This window comes from Haemorhous mexicanus, chromosome 7 (assembly GCF_027477595.1).
Source record: "Haemorhous mexicanus isolate bHaeMex1 chromosome 7, bHaeMex1.pri, whole genome shotgun sequence".
Lineage (NCBI taxonomy): Eukaryota > Metazoa > Chordata > Aves > Passeriformes > Fringillidae > Haemorhous > Haemorhous mexicanus.
The window spans coordinates 42,584,555-42,602,356 of NC_082347.1; the positions used below are offsets into that span (position 1 = coordinate 42,584,555).

The 17,802-nt window shown below is 48.2% G+C and overlaps 1 protein-coding gene across 2 annotated transcripts in view; it reads left to right on the plus strand.

Moving 5' to 3' along the window:
• Positions 1 to 17,802, plus strand: part of INPP5A (inositol polyphosphate-5-phosphatase A) — a 188,276-nt gene that overhangs the window by 30,501 nt on the left and 139,973 nt on the right. For both annotated transcript variants that reach the window (XM_059852262.1, XM_059852263.1), the window contains exon 2: positions 14,942 to 14,983. In XM_059852262.1, coding sequence (XP_059708245.1) covers positions 14,942 to 14,983 — 42 coding nt within the window. The remainder of the gene's footprint in view (positions 1 to 14,941; positions 14,984 to 17,802) is intronic.

Sequence of the window (17,802 nt, forward strand, 5' to 3'; positions counted from 1 at the left end):
TTGGCAGGTACTTGGTTACCTTCAGCAGGTGTACTCTGAAAATGTGCTCTCATTTCAGCACTCTTCACTTGCTGCCTGATGTGATCCTTCCCTTTCACCAGTGTTTGGTGAAAATCTGTGCAGAAAGTGGTTTGGGCCCTAATTCTGCCGCACCTAAGCTTGAGGCTAGATGTAGGGCAGGAATGCATCAGCTCAGTTGCTGTTTTTGTTTTGCAGAGTTATATTGAAAATTGTGACAATAACACACATTACCCTTTGTTAATATTACCGTGTTTTCAGTTAGTTTCAAAGAAAAAGCCTCTTGCCTAAAGCCTGGAAAATTGTGCCAGAAACACAGATAGGAAGTGATGGAAGCCCAGCAGCTCTTCCAAAGCTTGCTGTGACAGCTTTTTTCTTGGCCAAAGACTTGTGGTAACAGCTACCATTTTGGTTTTCAGCAGCCCCTTTGCAACCAGGAGGGTTTAGATATTAAATACCTTTTGCATCACTTACCACTGATCACACTGGTTTGACAGTAACTTTAATTAATCAATTAATCTGTTCACAACTGTAAATGCATATTAGAAGTAAACCTTTATTCAGGTGGAGCTGGGACTGTGTGTGCCCTGAGAGCCACGAGAGCTTTGGTGCTTTCCTCTGGGGGTGGTCACAGCCCCTCTGGACTGTTACATCCAGAGTGATGCTGGGGGAAATGATCCTTGTGGAATGTACTGTCCTGCTTAGTGTAACGGGCTTGGAGGAGCTTGATTGGGAGACAAATGGAAATCGGATAAATATGTATTGACACCTAATGTGACAAGAGGGATAAATGTAGAAAAGCTGTCTGTAGGGGCAGGAACAGGTAGCACAGCATTTGAGCTGTGCTGGGAGTGCTGCCTCTCATGTCAAACTGTCTGTGTGTTCCAGAGCATGGGGCTCCTTTGGCCATATGTAACAGGACCAGGGAACAAAGTAAGCTTTGTCTTCTGACCTCTGGTTGTACTTGAATAACCTTTATTGCACTTCTTGGGCACAAGCAAAGATTTTTGGACTGAGTCTTCAATTTGAGTTTGTTGCCATTTATTTTACACAAGAAATGCACTCTGTTTTGTTTTCTCTGTTCAAGGATCTTGGCACATGCAGCTGAGGTGTGGGAGCTCAGAAGTTGTCTGTGCAGGAGGGGAGGTCGCTGCAGCCGGAGACAGGATGGTCTGAAGGCAGCAGTGGGGATGGTGCCTGCAGTGGGAGCTGGAGGAGAGCCCAGGAATGGTACCTCTGGGAAGTCCCAGTGTGGGAGCTGGTGCATTGGCAAGCTCCAGCATCCTCCTTTCCCTGCCAGATGTTTGAGTGGAAATGATCAAAGGGGTGCAACAGCTAACAGTTTGGGTTACACTGCTGCTTGCTGGTGCCTTGTGTCGTGGGAAGAGCACGATGCTTTGAAGACAGAAGTGGAATTAGATGTTCGTGTCGCAGGTTCTGACGTGGGGTTGGGCTCACAAATTCCTGAGGCTGTGTTTGGGATGTTATGAATAAGGTTTCACTTTCCCAGGGAAAGCTGTGAGTGACTGGGCTGAGAAGCTGTGGGGCTGGGGCAATCAGTAGAGAAGGGGCACCAGGTAGGATATGCTGGGTTCTGTGCAGTGTGGGATACCTCCCAGAGTAAAACAACTTGTAGGCTTTCAGAGCTGAGCAAATTCTTTGTGCTTAAAAACATAATGGTTGCATTCACTTGAGCACTTTAACATGAGGAGGAGCAGTCAGGATCCTGTGAGGCTGGAGTGCTGGCAGGGTGTCTTTCTGATCTGTGCATGCTTTTGTTGCTTTAGGTATTTTTAAAATTTATTTTCAGCAACGATGGATGTCTTTTTTCCTCAAACTCAAGAGAAGCTGTGATCTCACTGTTGCTTATTCTACAGGTTTTGTGTTAGCAGAGTGCAGCACACTGCACGCTGACGCTCCTCGCTGCTGTTGTCTGCCTGATGTTTCCTTCCTTCGGAGTCTATATTTAGTGTTAAACAGCATTCACTGTGGCACAGGGCTACAGGCAGTTTGCTTCAAGCCAAAGGAAATGGTTCTCTTTAAGGATAAGAGTGAACAAGGGGCAGGATTTCCTGTGGAAACGCACCCACAGGAGAGTTGACTTTTACTTTGAAGTTAATGGCAAAAAAGGCAAAGTGAAACCCTGGAAAGTTTATATGCACAGAAACGATGTGGGTTTTTTTGGTTTGGTTTTTTTTTTTTTTTTTTTTTTTTTGCCTGGTGAGGAAAGCCTGAGCAGGGGGGGGCTGCATGTCTGCATCCTCAGGGATGCTCCAGCCCCTGGACACATCCCTGAAAGCCTGCAGTGGGGACCTGCAGGGTGGGCAGAGACCCCACTGCGCCACCCTGTTCACCCCGTTTCAGGTCACATGGAGCACCTGTGGCAGGTGTCACCGAGCCTATTGGCTGCTGTGTTTGCAGCCCTCAGTCCTCATCCAGGGCTGGCTGGTGCTGCAGAGGGGCCGGAGGGCCCCTGGAGGGAGCAGAGCAGATCTGGAGCACGTCCTGGCAAGGAGCCACCCCTGCCCTGTGTGAGGCTCTGCCCCAGGCTGAGGGGCAGTGGGGCAGAGCTTGGGCCATCACACACCTGCCTGCACACACAGCTGGGGCCTTTCTCCTGCTTTAGCTTCCAGGGGGAGCTGAAATTCAGAAAAGAAGTGGGAGAAGGATTGCTTGGTGACAGCAGTGCCTCTCCCTCACAGTGAGGGAAGCTCTGTGCACATAGCCCATCAGCTAGCGGGGCTGGGGATTGACAGCTGGTTGCTGTGGTTGTCTCTTTCCAAGGTGAGGTAGGTGTGCTTTTAGGGGTGCTGCCCACGCTGCTCCTGGGCAGTATTGGACAGGTGTCCTTCACAGGAGTGCTGCCCATCAGTGCTCAGTGCCGTGAGGGGTTTCTGGAATTCCAGAACTGCCATCAGTGCTGCCCTTTTGACACTGTAGTAACCTCATATAAATTAATATAATGTTGCACAAATCAGTTTGAAATGTATTTTTTGTTTCATCTCATGTGTTTACTCTTTATTTTCTTCTTTCATGAAAGCTGCTAAAATTCCATTTTATGCTATAAAATGCATTTTTGTCTAGAGGGGGGGAATAGGAAAACATTCTCTTTCAAAACATACTATATTTGGGATTTTTGCTTGTTTTTCAACTGTAACAAAAGGATTAAGCCCTGGTGTATTATTGTAAGATGTATTCTGACTGAAATCAGAAATACTGACTGTACATCCGATTTTTATGTGTAGAAGCCCAGGGACCTTTCAACTGTGAATGGATCAATATAACAACAGGCTCTTTTCTGTAACTGGCCCAAACACAACCCCTAAGATTTATATTCTCAAATAAATATGTGGCAATGTCAGCATTCCAAACATCTAAAAATCACTGTTTCAGTATTGCTTGTTAGTTAGGTTTCCAAATTAATATAAATGTCAGATTTAAAGTACATCTGTTTTAAAAGCAGTAGTAAAGTATCTATGTATTTCATTTAAGATTTTACTTCTGCTGAAGCTGGCTGGATGAAACACTTTGAGAAGGGCTGCACACATCTCCGCCAATTTATTTCTTTCTAAGCTTGCCTCCCTGCCAGATGGATTATGGCCTTTTGTGGAAACTTAAGGGAATACTGAGGATGGTTATTTCCAGTTGCATATATCAGTTCTGGTGCTTTGTCGTCCTTGAAACTACGCCATCAATGTTTTATTAATTGAGTGAAGCTGTTTTCCTTTCAGAACTTTGTTTCTCTAAATTGTTTCTTCTGAGTTGTCCATGGTTTTGAAGATTGCTATTTCTCCTTGTATGCTTTATTTTTACCATAAAGAATCATCTAGATAGTTTCTTCACAAATTTTTTCTCTTACAGCAATTGCATGTTAAGTGTAAATGTAGCACCTAAACCTTGTTCTGGGCTATCCCAAGGGTGTAGGAGGGAAAAGGATTTGGTTCCTGAATAACCAAGATGTCAGCAATAATATATATGGGACAACAGAGGCTTCCTGTGTTCAGTTGGTTTGTTGGTGGGTGGTTTCCCCCCATCCTTCCTGTGCAAAGCAAACCCAAAACCTTTGCTTTAGCTTGAGCACACCTGGTTGTGACACACAGCAGTGGAGGAGGCTGCTTCAGTGTCACCTGTCAGGAGAAGAGTCTTCACGTCCCTACACCTAAGCTGAGCAAGCTGGGACCATGCTGCTCTTCTGCGTGCTGCTGCCCTGGCATCGCGTGTGCAGCCTGCCCTCAGCTCCCCAGAGCTGCCACCATTCCCTGATGGGCAGTCCTGGCAGAGACTCCCTTCCCTCTGTCAGGAGCAATGCAGTGGGGACAGCACGTAGTGCCCAGTGCTCGGCTGCCTCCTGAGCGCCAGCCCAGCCAGGTGTGCTCACCAGGTGTGTTCCCTCAGGGCTGGGCACCCAGAGCTCTGTGCCATGGCATAGCCAGGTGTGCTCACCAGGTGTGTTCCCTCAGGGCTGGGCACCCAGAGCTCTGTGCCATGGCATAGCCAGGTGTGCTCACCAGGTGTGTTCCTTCAGGGCTGGGCACCCAGAGCTCTGTGCCATGGCATAGCCAGGTGTGCTCACCAGGTGTGTTCCCTCAGGACTGGGCACCCAGAGCTCTGTGCCATGGCATAGCCAGGTGTGCTCACCAGGTGTGTTCCCTCAGGGCTGGGCACCCAGAGCTCTGTGCCATGGCATAGCCAGGTGTGCTCACCAGGTGTGTTCCCTCAGGGCTGGGCACCCAGAGCTCTGTGCCATGGCATAGCCAGGTGTGCTCACCAGGTGTGTTCCCTCAGGGCTGGGCACCCAGAGCTCTGTGCCATGGCATAGCCAGGTGTGCTCACCAGGTGTGTTCCCTCAGGGCTGGGCACCCAGAGCTCTGTGCCATGGCATAGCCAGGTGTGCTCACCAGGTGTGTTCCCTCAGGGCTGGGCACCCAGAGCTCTGTGCCATGGCATAGCCAGGTGTGCTCACCAGGTGTGTTCCTTCAGGGCTGGGCACCCAGAGCTCTGTGCCATGGCATAGCCAGGTGTGCTCACCAGGTGTGTTCCCTCAGGGCTGGGCACCCAGAGCTCTGTGCCATGGCATAGCCAGGTGTGCTCACCAGGTGTGTTCCCTCAGGGCTGAGCACCCAGAGCTCTGTGCCATGGCATAGCCAGGTGTGCTCACCAGGTGTGTTCCCTCAGGGCTGAGCACCCAGAGCTCTGTGCCATGGCATAGCCAGGTGTGCTCACCAGGTGTGTTCCCTCAGGGCTGGGCACCCAGAGCTCTGTGCCATGGCATAGCCAGGTGTGCTCACCAGGTGTGTTCCCTCAGGGCTGGGCACCCAGAGCTCTGTGCCATGGCATAGCCAGGTGTGCTCACCAGGTGTGTTCCCTCAGGGCTGGGCACCCAGAGCTCTGTGCCATGGCATAGCCAGGTGTGCTCACCAGGTGTGTTCCTTCAGGGCTGGGCACCCAGAGCTCTGTGCCATGGCATAGCCAGGTGTGCTCACCAGGTGTGTTCCCTCAGGGCTGGGCACCCAGAGCTCTGTGCCATGGCATAGCCAGGTGTGCTCACCAGGTGTGTTCCCTCAGGGCTGGGCACCCAGAGCTCTGTGCCATGGCATAGCCAGGTGTGCTCACCAGGTGTGTTCCCTCAGGGCTGGGCACCCAGAGCTCTGTGCCATGGCATAGCCAGGTGTGCTCACCAGGTGTGTTCCCTCAAGGCTGGGCACCCAGAGCTCTGTGCCATGGCATAGCCAGGTGTGCTCACCAGGTGTGTTCCCTCAGGGCTGGGCACCCAGAGCTCTGTGCCATGGCATAGCCAGGTGTGCTCACCAGGTGTGTTCCCTCAGGGCTGGGCACCCAGAGCTCTGTGCCATGGCATAGCCAGGTGTGCCCACCAGGTGTGTTCCCTCAGGGCTGAGCACCCAGAGCTCTGTGCCATGGCATAGCCAGGTGTGCTCACCAGGTGTGTTCCCTCAGGGCTGGGCACCCAGAGCTCTGTGCCATTGGAGCCCTTGGCCCTCCATCCTTGCTGGATGCACTGGGGCCACTTGTGGCTCATGGACCCCTGACGGGTGGGGTTGGGGCTTTGAGCTCTGGCTGGAGGCTGTGGGACTCCAGATCACTCCTGATGATTCCAGAGCTCCTTCCCAGCATGAGGTGCTTTGTCTAAGCTGAGCATTTTGCCATGTGTTTGTGGGAGCCTTGTTGGCAGGTGATGTTATCCCATAGGAGAGTGCCGTCAGTTCCAAACCACCTCTGCTGGGCTCATCCTCAGCATTACCAAAACAAGGTTGGTGCTTTCATGTCGCAGCTCTGAATAAAGCTGAAAATAAACTTTGTGGACTATTGGCCAATTGATCAAAGATGCATTTATAACAAACTTTCATAGCAGCAAGGAGGAGGAAAAACCCCAATCCTGAAAACCTACTCTCTAGATCAAATTAAAATAAATTTCCAAGCATCTCCCTTAGCCCTTTGTTTTTGAAATAGTGTGTAAACAACTGTCATTGTCTGCTCTGCTATCAAATGCATATATTAGATCACTGTGTATCCCGAGAGTGTCTTGAACTCCCCTGGGATTTACTTGCTGGTAAATTCACAGCTGTCTTGGGACTGTGGTATTTAGTGTGAGGGCTCTTTTTTTCTAATAGAATATAGGGTGTGTTGGAGCTGCCTCACTGACAGCTCGCACCCTCCTGGCATGTTCCTCCTGGGACTGATTCTGCAGCCATTCTGCGAAAGGCTAGGACTTTCATCCTTAGCAGAGCAGTGCTCCATCACATGGCATTTGGCTCATAAATAAGGATATATATCTTCTTGAGGAAAGAGCATTTATTACTCAGAGGAATTGATAGACACTGCTTCACAGCAGGGCATGCAACTCATGACCTTTAGCTCTTGAGCTTTAGGTCACAGAAGTTACTGTCTGCAAACATGAACACATAGATAAAATTACATTTTTTTTTTTTCTACAGAGCACACTGTACCTTATTGATTTAAGGCAATTTTTTCTGCAGGTCTCCTGCTTTGCAGTTACTCCCTGAGCTGCTGGGCTCAGATGCCCAGAGCTGTCCGTGTGTCAGGCTAGGAGCACGTGTCTGTATGGAATGACTGACCTGTTGTGCTCTCACCAGTCTGTTTACTTGTTGTGGAGAAGGCTCTGCGAGTCTGGGGATGTTCTGCTTCACGGTGCCAGCACAGCACGGCTGTGGAAAGGCCTGCAGCTGACACAGACCACTGGATTAATACAACATGTGAGATGTTTTCAAGCTTTCATAAAACAGCCCACAGGAAGAATCGTTTGGATCACTGGCCTTCGGTTCCTGGGAGATGCGAGTCCGGGTGGTGCTGCTCCCCAGTGTGTGCTTCTGTACCATGCAGATTTAAAAGAACAGTTGTAGATATCTCCCTGCTCAGCCTGGGGGAGTTTTAAAGATTTCACTTTAAACAAATACAGAAAGAAATCCCACAAATACACAGGACATGCCATGGTGGTGGTTGTAGATGTGAATTTTGCCAGACATCTATTTTATTTATCCACATGCAAAAGCAGATTAATTTAATTTAAAATCTTTCCGTTTTCCCTGTGTCATTCCCAAAGCAGGATACAAACCAGTGGAAAACTTGAGTGTATTAATGTCTTTGATCTTGCTATTTGCTAACAATTAGAGTTTGTGTGGTGTTGGATTAACTCTTGTTAATGCTCTTAACATGTTGATTATTCAAATATCTAGGAGCTTTCAAGCTTTCAGTAAGATGTCAGTAATAGAAGTTAAATTGGAAGTACATGGGCAGTTCACTGGGGTGAGGAGATTCAAGATTCTGGACTTCTCTTATTCCTGTGCTTGTGCCCGTCGGGGTTTATCCTGTGTGTGGGCTGTGGAGAGCAGTCAGCCCATAGAGGCTGTGCCCTGGCCGTGCTCCTGTTTTGTTGTGTGCCCAGGGCCAAACCAGGCTCGCTGGGTGCCCAAGGACAAACAGTGTCTGTGTGCTGCATACCTGCAGAAAACATGGTTAAACACAGTTCAACTTCATGTTTTAAGGGTGTGTCTCTATGTGTGTTACACCTGTGTAACCAGGCGCTTACTGCGATCAGATCTACTGAATTATTTTCTACACCAGCAGTTCTGTGTAGCTTTTGTGTTGCTCCATCTCAGTCTAATCTAATGTAATGCTCAAGAAAACTACCTGCTATGTAAACTCTACTGAAAATGTGTATCTTCAATTAACTGTTCTGTGGGAATGTTACAATTTGAAGTTGAGCTCCATTAGTGCTGAGAGAAGTTTCTCTTTTGTTCTGTGATGCTGGATTAGCCAAGAAAGCAATAGACTTGAGGCAGACATTAATACTTTGTTTGGAATATTGTAGAATCACAGATGGATTGGGTTGGAAGGGGCCTTGAAGATAATTTCATTTCACCCATGTGCCATGGGCAGGGACACCTTCCACCAGACCAGAGTGCTCCAAGCCCTGTCCAACCTGGCCTTGGACACCTGATGCTGGCTCTAAAGCTCCATAGCCACAAGGTACTTGGAGTGCAGTTTTCATCTTTCTACTTGAGAGTTATAAATATTGTGTTACAAACTTGGGTATTGTATGCAATTGATGAACTTCCTGAGATTTAGTTGTTCTTATGAATGGCAGATTGCTTTTAGTCACTGCCCTGAATCATCACGTATTAGATGCAAACATTATTTATGCTGAATTAGGTGACAGTTTCAAGTTTGTAATGTAAACTTCACTTTTTCCACTGGTATTGAGTAGTTTTCTGTTTTTATTTTTTCCTTTCCTAATTTCTTTGAGGGATATTTTTGAGTTGACCTTGTTCCTTTGTCTCCAGAGTTAAGGTGGGGCTCCCAAATGTCCTCACTGAGAACCTGAGAGCTGCTCTTTGGGGCAGCAAAGAAAATGCACAATCCTATTGAACAAGCAGTGTGTTTGTGGTGTTCCCTGCTCGCTGTCCTGTCCTGTCCTGCCTGCAGGGAGCTGCTGCTCACCTTCCTGGCACCCTCAGGTCACTCTCTCCTGGCACCTGTGTCCACTGGGCTCAAACTGCAGGAGACTCTCTACATCCCAGCCCTGAAATTAAACTAAACTGGCAGTGCTTTTACTGACACAGATGTTCTTTATTAAAAAGCATTTGTTGTTCTAACTCATTTTTTCACTTACATGGCCAGAGGAGTTTGTTTTACCAGGTTCAGTAAATGGCCCTGGGCTCATGGGCGCTGTCCCATCCAGGGGTTGCTTTAAGTGCTGTTATGGCATCGGCCTCATCAGCTGAAGAGCTAGAACTTGTTCCAGCTGCTGCTCATAAGCTGCCTGCTCCCAGCCTTGCTTTTGGGGGCATCTGTGTGATTCTTTAGTTGTTTTAGAGTCTTATAGCCTGTAAGATTGGTCAGTGAGGTTCTCGAGGGTTGAAAGATTTTGTCCAGATGGGAGTACTGACAGGACATGCTACCATTATTATGTAGACAGTAAAGACGGGGGGCTTTTTTCCCCACCCCTGTCCTGTGTTGTTTGAGGAGCAACTAATTATGATTGTGGTCTGAACTATGACATGATATGTTTTACACGCACACTTGCATCTATGTATGTCTTTACATCCAGATATTTTGAAGCGGTAGGGACTTGCTTCTCCTCACCCTTGCTTCTGTTACATTATTCCTTACATTTCCCTCAGATGTGGCCGGTGTAGTTAATTAACAGATCACTGTTTGCTGTTCCCGTTTTAGGCTGCGTTTCCTGTGCTTCTGTGCTCAGAATTCAGCATTCCTGGCCGGGCAGGGCTGTCTCTTGGTCTCTCACAGTCTGGGACAGGTGCTTTCGGTTGTCTCAAGGGGTGCTGGTTTCTCCTGCGTAGGCAGACACCAGTTTATAGACAGCTTTGGCTGTTCAGAAGCAGAGCCTTCGAAACAGGCAGCAGGTGCTGAGTCTGTTTCTCTCAGCGTGTGCTGTGTTGTGCCGGGGAGCTCTGGCCCCTCCGTCCCCGCGGTTCCTGTCCCGCGTTCCCCGCTGCTGGCAGAGCCGCTCGGGCCGTGTTCGCTGCCGTGCTGCGCAGGAGCCGGCCCCGCTTCGGCTGCTCTTTGTATTCCCAGCGAGCATTGTCTTGGCTGAGAGGCGCTCACAGGAAGGGAGATCAGCCGGAAAGGTCAGCAGCGAGGGTTTGGTGTCTGCAGCAGCTGCGGCCGTGCAGCGCAGGGCAGGGGCAGGGGCAGGGGCAGGGAGCTCGTTCCCGGAGTGCTCCGGACCGGGCCTCGCACGCCAGCAGCGGCCCTGGGGCACAGGCTCTGTGCGAGGCTGTCCTGGGGATGCCCTGGGCGCTGCCACCTCCCCGGCAGGGGCTGTTCCTGCGGACATGTCCGGCCCCCGGGCACTGTCCGTGCGCCTGCTGCTGTTCCTGGTGATGTCCCCCTGCCCTGGGCGCTGCCACCTCCCCGGCAGGGGCTGTTCCTGCGGACATGTCCGGCCCCCGGGCACTGTCCGTGCGCCTGCTGCTGTTCCTGGTGATGTCCCCCTGCCCTGGGCGCTGCCACCTCCCCGGCAGGGGCTGTTCCTGCGGACATGTCCGGCCCCCGGGCACTGTCCGTGCTCCTCCTGCTGTTCCTGGTGATGTCCCCCTGCCCTGGGCGCTGCCACCTCCCCGGCAGGGGCTGTTCCTGCGGACATGTCCGGCCCCCGGGCACTGTCCGTGCGCCTGCTGCTGTTCCTGGTGATGTCCCCCTGCCCTGGGCGCTGCCACCTCCCCGGCAGGGGCTGTTCCTGCGGACATGTCCGGCCCCCGGGCACTGTCCGTGCGCCTGCTGCTCGCCCTCGCGGCCGTGCGGTGCAGCCCCTGTCCCCTGTCCCAGGAGGAGTGGCAGCAGCACCTTCCCCATCCTCGCCGCTCAGGCCCTGCTTTATCCTGGGTTACCTGCTGGCTTTTTTTCTCCTTTTCTCCTGGTTCGGCTTCCCACGAGCCGCTGCGTTGCTCAGCCTGGGAGTAAATTGGCCTTAAACTCCTGGATGACAGAGGTGTGTGTCCAACCCCTGTTTTTCCGTCTGTGTTAATAGGCTGTGTTGTGTTTTTTCCCCCGCACCTGTTCCTTGATCCTGGTGACTGTACTGGGCTGTAACAGCACCAGGATGGGACTGTTCTTTTTCTGCTGCTTCTTGGGAAAGCTGCAGCCTTTCAGAGATGCAGAACTAAGGGACATCACAGTTGTGTTTGTAAGTCGTTTGTGCAAATGCATGGAACAAAAACACAGAGTTTAAGTAAAAGTTTGGATTTTGAAAAATCTGCATTTTTCTTTCAATGTTTTTTCTTAAACTCATAATTCTAGTTTTCCTGTTTGGTCCTAGTTGGTTTGCCTACATGGGCTCTGAAATGTTGTGAACTCATAATGTGAACGGAACATGCAGATTATCATCTTTTTGTTTGTCATTTAGGAGTGTAAAGTAGGTACAAAACACCACGTTAATAGAATCCAGCTGATGGGGGGGTTGCCAGTATCATTTGTGTAATTCAAGAGAGCATAGCAACAGCAGTGCTTACAAGTCTATTTGAAAAAAAAAAAAAAAAAATTAAATCCGGTGGATCTTTGAATATAAATGTCTAAAGGATGCCAGTAAATTTACAAAGGCAATATAAGAGATCAAAAATATTGATCAAAAATTCACGATATAAATAATTCTGTTGAAACAACTGTGATGGTCAGCCATGTTGGCAGACGGGCTTTTGAGTAAGCCTATTGCTGGTCAAACAGAACTTGATCAAAGGGTTTGCTTTTCATTAAATAAGTAGAAAACCAATTATAGTAAAGGCAGGGAAAAATAGCCTGTATTTTATAATTTTCTTTATGTGTCTTGAAGTATAAGATGAAAAGGCTCTGGGTCTTGCCTGGGACTGCACCCTAGGAGTCTGTGACTGTAGCAGGGCCCCTGTGGTGCTGTGGGATGCCAGGAGACTTCTGGAACTCAGACAGGGTTGCAGTGATTCCTCAGCCCATGTGGGGCTCTTGGGGCTGTTTCAGTCAGGCATGTAAAAATCAGGGCTGATTGTGCCTCGTGTGTTCAGGCAGTGTGCAGAGTCCAAGTGGCCAGTTGTCCTCTGATTCATTTTGGAGCCTGGTTTTCACAAAGCTAGTCAAGATTTTTTTTCCTTTTAGCTTAAAAAATGAGCCTATTCTTTGCTAAAAATAAACTTCACAAAATAGAACCTGCTTTCTATAATTCATTGGCTTTCTTCCATTTCCCTCTGTACAAAGCTGAAAAGAAATTTTCCAAGCTCTTAATTTAGTTTCATTTGGTTCTTTTCCCTTTTTCCTTTTGAATGAAAGGCTCCTTACCCTGTCTAAATATATATTCTCTTTCTCGTCTTTTTGAAAAGACTCTTTACCCATCTGAGTATATTTTTGCAATAGGCTTAAAGCTTTCCTGTTGGCTGTTGAGTGTAAATTTGTAGGAAATAGAAGTACTGGGGGGAAGAGAGACTACTTGTATGTTCAGTTTGAAAAGCTGCTTGTTTTTGGGCTATTACCACTCATGTGGTGTTTGTGTGTTCACAAGCTGACTGGTTTTTCTTATAAACCTTACCATTACAGTGACCAGTGTGACATAAATAGACTTCAAGTGGAAACTCGTCATGAAAAGAGATAGTTTTAGTGGGATTTGGGATTTCAGGAAAAGGTCAAAGCTTTTAATTGAGGGGAGCAGTGCATGCAGGATGCATGTCCTGGTTTTTTAATATGGATCCCATGTGGTGTTGCTGTCTGGAAGTTGTGCTTGTTTGAGGGAAGGGTTTCTATTTGTGGCTCAGTGGAGTCAAAATTTGTGCCTGAAGGGTGAGATGAAACCAGAGCCTGTGTTCCTCCAGGCACAGGGGCATTTGCTGAGCTCTGCCTGCAGAGTTTGGTGTGTTTGAGGAGCAGCCTGTGGGTAAATGACCCTGAGCAATCTGTGCTGGCCAGCCTCGTGTTCTGGGCAGGAGGGTGGGCACAGGGCAGGGTGCCCTGGAGCCCTGAGCTGCAAGGGCAAGGGAGGATGGAGGGACTTGGGAGGGACACCTGGAGCAAGAGACCTGCGGCTCCTTTCGATGGCGAGAGAGCTGGAGAGGGACTTTGGACAGGGAATGCTTCCCACTGCCAGTAGCCAGAAAGAGACTGATAAAATGGGGTTTGGATTAGTGACCTGGGAGAAACTGGTTCATCGGTGAATGGCTTTGAAAGGATTTAGCATGAAAGAGGACAGGGAAAAGATTAATTTCCATTATGTTACAAAAAGAATGAGATAATTTAATGAAGGACAGAGTGCAGAGAGAAAGGATAGGAAGAAGTCCAAAGTCTGTGGAAGTCATGAAATATAATGTGCCTATTTTTAGACAGAAAAATAAGAGGAAGATAAATGATCTTTCTACTTGATTCTTATCTGCAGTCCTTCAAAAGTTCAAATTGTTTCATTTATGTGAGGTGGCTGGAGAGGAGTCCGAGGTGAGGGCTAGGTTACAGAATTGTACCACAGCGTGGTGAAAGTGGAAAGAAAAGATGTGGTGGTGTCAGAGGAGGGACTGCTGGAGGAGGGCACAGCAGTGGGAGCCAGCAGGGCCCTTCCTGTGCAGCCCGAGCCATGGGTGAGCCAGCAGCCAGAGACAGGGCTGGCACGGGCTGGGCACAGGAGTCCATGGTGAGCCAGCAGCCAGAGACAGGGCTGGCACGGGCTGGGCACAGGAGTCCATGGTGAGCCAGCGGCCAGAGACAGGGCTGGCACGGGCTGGGCACAGGAGTCCATGGTGAGCCAGCGGCCAGAGACAGGGCTGGCACGGGCTGGGCACAGGAGTCCAGGGTGAGCCAGCAGCCAGAGACAGGGCTGGCACGGGCTGGGCACAGGAGTCCAGGGTGAGCCAGCGGCCAGAGACAGGGCTGGCACGGGCTGGGCACAGGAGTCCAGGGTGAGCCAGCAGCCAGACAGGGCTGGCACGGGCTGGGCACAGGAGTCTGTGCTGGCCGCCCCAGAGACCTCCTCAGCACCCTCTTTCTTGGAGCTGGTTACAGGAACTTCGTGGGCACCTTCCAGTGCTGCTTCTCCTGCTCCAGTTTTTGTTTTGAAGTTGTATCCAGCTCTTTGAAAATAGCAGGCTTGATGGGAGAACAGAGCAGAGCAGAAGGCTGGTGCCCGTGTGTTTGCCTCTGGGCAGTTGGTGTCAGAGCTGTTTGTCAGGGATGAGCTGTCTCTCTATTTCTAGTTTGATACATTTTGCTGCCTCCCACCGATTCTGGATGTTCCTGCCACTACTGTGATAAGGAAGTCTGATTTGTATTGTTATTCCCCACTAGGATGCAAAAATTATCCAGAAATCTTGTTGTTGAAGATAAAACTCAACAAATCAATTCTCTCCCTCTGAGATCCCTTTTCAGCCCTCTGAGGCTGGGATCTGTTGCTGAAAAGACAGAACTTAGCACTTAACTGCAGTTTTGCTGTTTCTGTTTTTGTAATTTCTGGAGCAATCTGAAAATGCTTCTCCCAGTTTGTCCTTGGCAGGAGGTCTGATGGGATGGAGCATCCCCAAAAGCACTGTCATTCCTCTGAACCAACTTGTGTGAAGTAGCTCTGGGTTGCCAGAAGCTCAGGTGGCAGCATCTGGGTGTGGGCAGGCTGGTGAAGTCTCTGATGCCCAGGTAATCAATATGCCCTTCTAACAGGACATAGTTCAGGTGTGCCAGTGCCTGATAAGCGTGTGGGTATGAATGCTGTGCACTCATACACAAAATGCACCTTTTTGGTGAGAATCAGAGGGGACTTGGCAATGAAAGGGTGAGGTCTGTCCATGGAGGAACATCCTCGTGTTTGTACTTTCTGCTTTAATTGTGAAAAAAGCTCCCTTCTTGAATGCGCTGAGGAAAGCAATAATATCAAGATATTGTTGTAAAAATAGTAAATTCTTGTAAATAATTTTTCCCTTTTATTTTTCAGCCAGAAAATTTACAGAAGAATTGGCTTCGGGAATTTTATCAGGTAAGGTAAAGTTTATTTTCTCATGGTGTTTTGTGCATCTCTTGTTCTTGACCTAATTAGTAATGTCGGGATCTTTTGTTCTGTGAAGTGAAATTACTATTTTATAGTGATTTTATTTTATAGTAAAAGACAGCCCTGAAAATATGTGTCTTCCTGGATTTCTAAGTAATCATTATAAAACTTCAGCATATAAGCACAATTTGTTTTCCTCAGCAGTTCTCTGCCTAAAAAATAGATTCAAGTTTTATAAAATTGACTTCAGTTTGGCATGAAATGGTCTTTTAAGTCTACTGATTAAGACATATATTTGAGTACTTAAAAAAAAAAAAAATCTGTTGGGAAGTCCAGTTTACCTTAAAATTAAAATATGATCATTTTGGGCATTGGTTTGCAATAAACGAGTCCTGTCTGCTCTTTCTTAACAATTTTCTTGTTTGGTAGTGTGGAAGTATTGACACTGAACCCATATTATAAAATGTGCTGTAACCATCTAGTGTGAGGGGGTTTTTAAAGTACAAAAGCCCCTCTCACACACTGTGTTATTGTAGTAGAGACTTAACTTGCAGTCTTTGTGCAGAAATGTGGCGATAAGCAACAGGAAATGAGCACTGCTGGGGCATGGAGGTGTCATCCCTGGGCAGCAGCTGAGCTGCTGTCACTGCTGACAGAACTGAGGCAGTCTGGAGTCCCACAGTGGTTTGCACTGGAAGGGCCTCAAGGCACCTGAAAGATGCACACCCTGCCATGGGCAGGGACACCTTTGGCTAGAGCACACTGTTCCAAGCCCTGCCTGACCTGGCCATGGAAGAGTGCCACCTGGTACTGAAGGGCCACGGCATTCCTTTATCCTGTCCTCCATCTCTTACAGAAAAATAGTTAAACAATAGAATTGTGCTGTTCAAATTGTAAAGTGAAACTGTGTGCAGAAAATATGATTAGCAGAATTTCATCTTTTCCTTTTGTAATTGAAAGTATCCCATGAGTCTTTACATTCTCAGGTTGCCAGTGCAGTCTGTGACCTTTATTATGTTGATGTAATATAGTGCAATTCACTTTTACTGGCAAATGTAAGAGATTGCAAAAATCGAAGGTGAAGTAACCACTCTTACATTCTTTAGTATCTGCCAGCTTCAGATTCATACCATTCTTTTTCTTCTTCCACCTTGGTTGGTCACTGCTGTATGTACATGGTGCTTGCACTACACAAGCGTCTCAGCTAGTTCTGGTTCCAGCCCTCCACAGCTTCAGGAAGAACTCTTCCTGTGCAGGAAATACAAATAAACAGGGAGAACTCTTTATTTTTGGGCGGTTTTTTTTTTTAGATGGCTGCATACTTTCCATCACCACATGACTGATTTACGTATCTTTATCAAGGAAACTCCTTCCATGTTCATTTGTTTTCTGAAGTGGGATGAGTGCTGCAGAAACACTTCTGAACAGTTTGTGGAAAACAGGAAGAGGCGGGGAAAAGAACGAGCTGCTGGTCTCTCAGGGCTGGGACCACTGACACGTGACTGAACGTGGTCTGTCTTTGGCCCAGTAAATATTGTGTGAACAGAATTCCAAAGAGGAATACAATTATCCATTAATGCTCCATGATGCCAGTGTATTGCAGGGTCCAAACCAGGGAAAGTGTTGCTGAGGCAGACCCAAGCCCATCCCTCAGCTGGAAGGGTTCTGCTGAGTTCCCTCTCCATACCTCTGTCCTTGCAATCTGAGAACTGTGTTTTTAAAAAGAAAAATAAAGGAAAAATAGACAAAGGACAAAGTTAGCAGTGCTGCCCATGGCTGCTGCTGGCTTTGTGCTGCTTCCCCTCTGGGTCTCAGCAGTGGGCTGGCTGCTCATGCCACACTCTCCAGCACACTAGGAAGTGGAACAAAGCCTGACAGAAAGCTCCTTAGGGAGGAGGCAAACCTGTACGTACCAAAAGTCACTTAGCACCATTCTGTCTCTGGCTTCAGAGCGACCCAGCAAATGTACAGCCTCAGAGGGATTATTGTATTTGATTCCACACGCTCTGTGCGAAACCTCTGTGAACTGAAGTTCAGCAGCAGCACTGGAAAATGACTCTTCATGCCTCTTAGTAAACTTGAAACCAGATAAACCGCAGACAGCAGTTTTTTCCATTCTTCTGAGGAATTAAATTTGCATATGCAGTTGTGTCAGGGCGGTTTGCATAACTTCTGAGGATGAGGTCCTTGTGTAAGCAGTCAAAATGTTCTCCACAGAAAAGGAAGAGCCATTACCTCTCTAAGTTTAAAATGTTTCTAGAAATTAAACCAGTAACGTCTTTGAACTGATGTCAAAGAGCATATTGGTTAAAAAGCATTTTGTGGACTTGTTTGTAAATTCCAGTAAATTAAAATATGAGACTTTATTCATTGTCATGGGTGAATACAAGTCACTTATGTGTTACCATTGGCTTATATGCCATATGCATTTCCAAGGACATGGTAGCATACAGAGGGCTAAAATAAGATTCCAATGTCACATGTTCAATTTTTTAAACTTCTGCCATTGATCTACAACTATCCTATCCTACATCATTAACATGAAAAATGTGGCAGAACTAATGCTGGTAAATGAAACAGTTTCTCCAAGAAATGCAAGCGGGAAAAAATATATCTTCCAAGACCCTTTCCAGGCTAGTTTTAGCAGCAGCCCCTGGGATAGCTCAGAGAGCAGCACGTTGGCACTGTGTTGTGTGACAGTTGGCTCAGGGTGACAGCGCCAGGGTCTCCGTGTGCTCTGGCACGGCGCAGCACATGCTGTGCTCTGCTTGGCTTGTTGAGCTGGAAAGATGGGTGCGCGTTTGGTC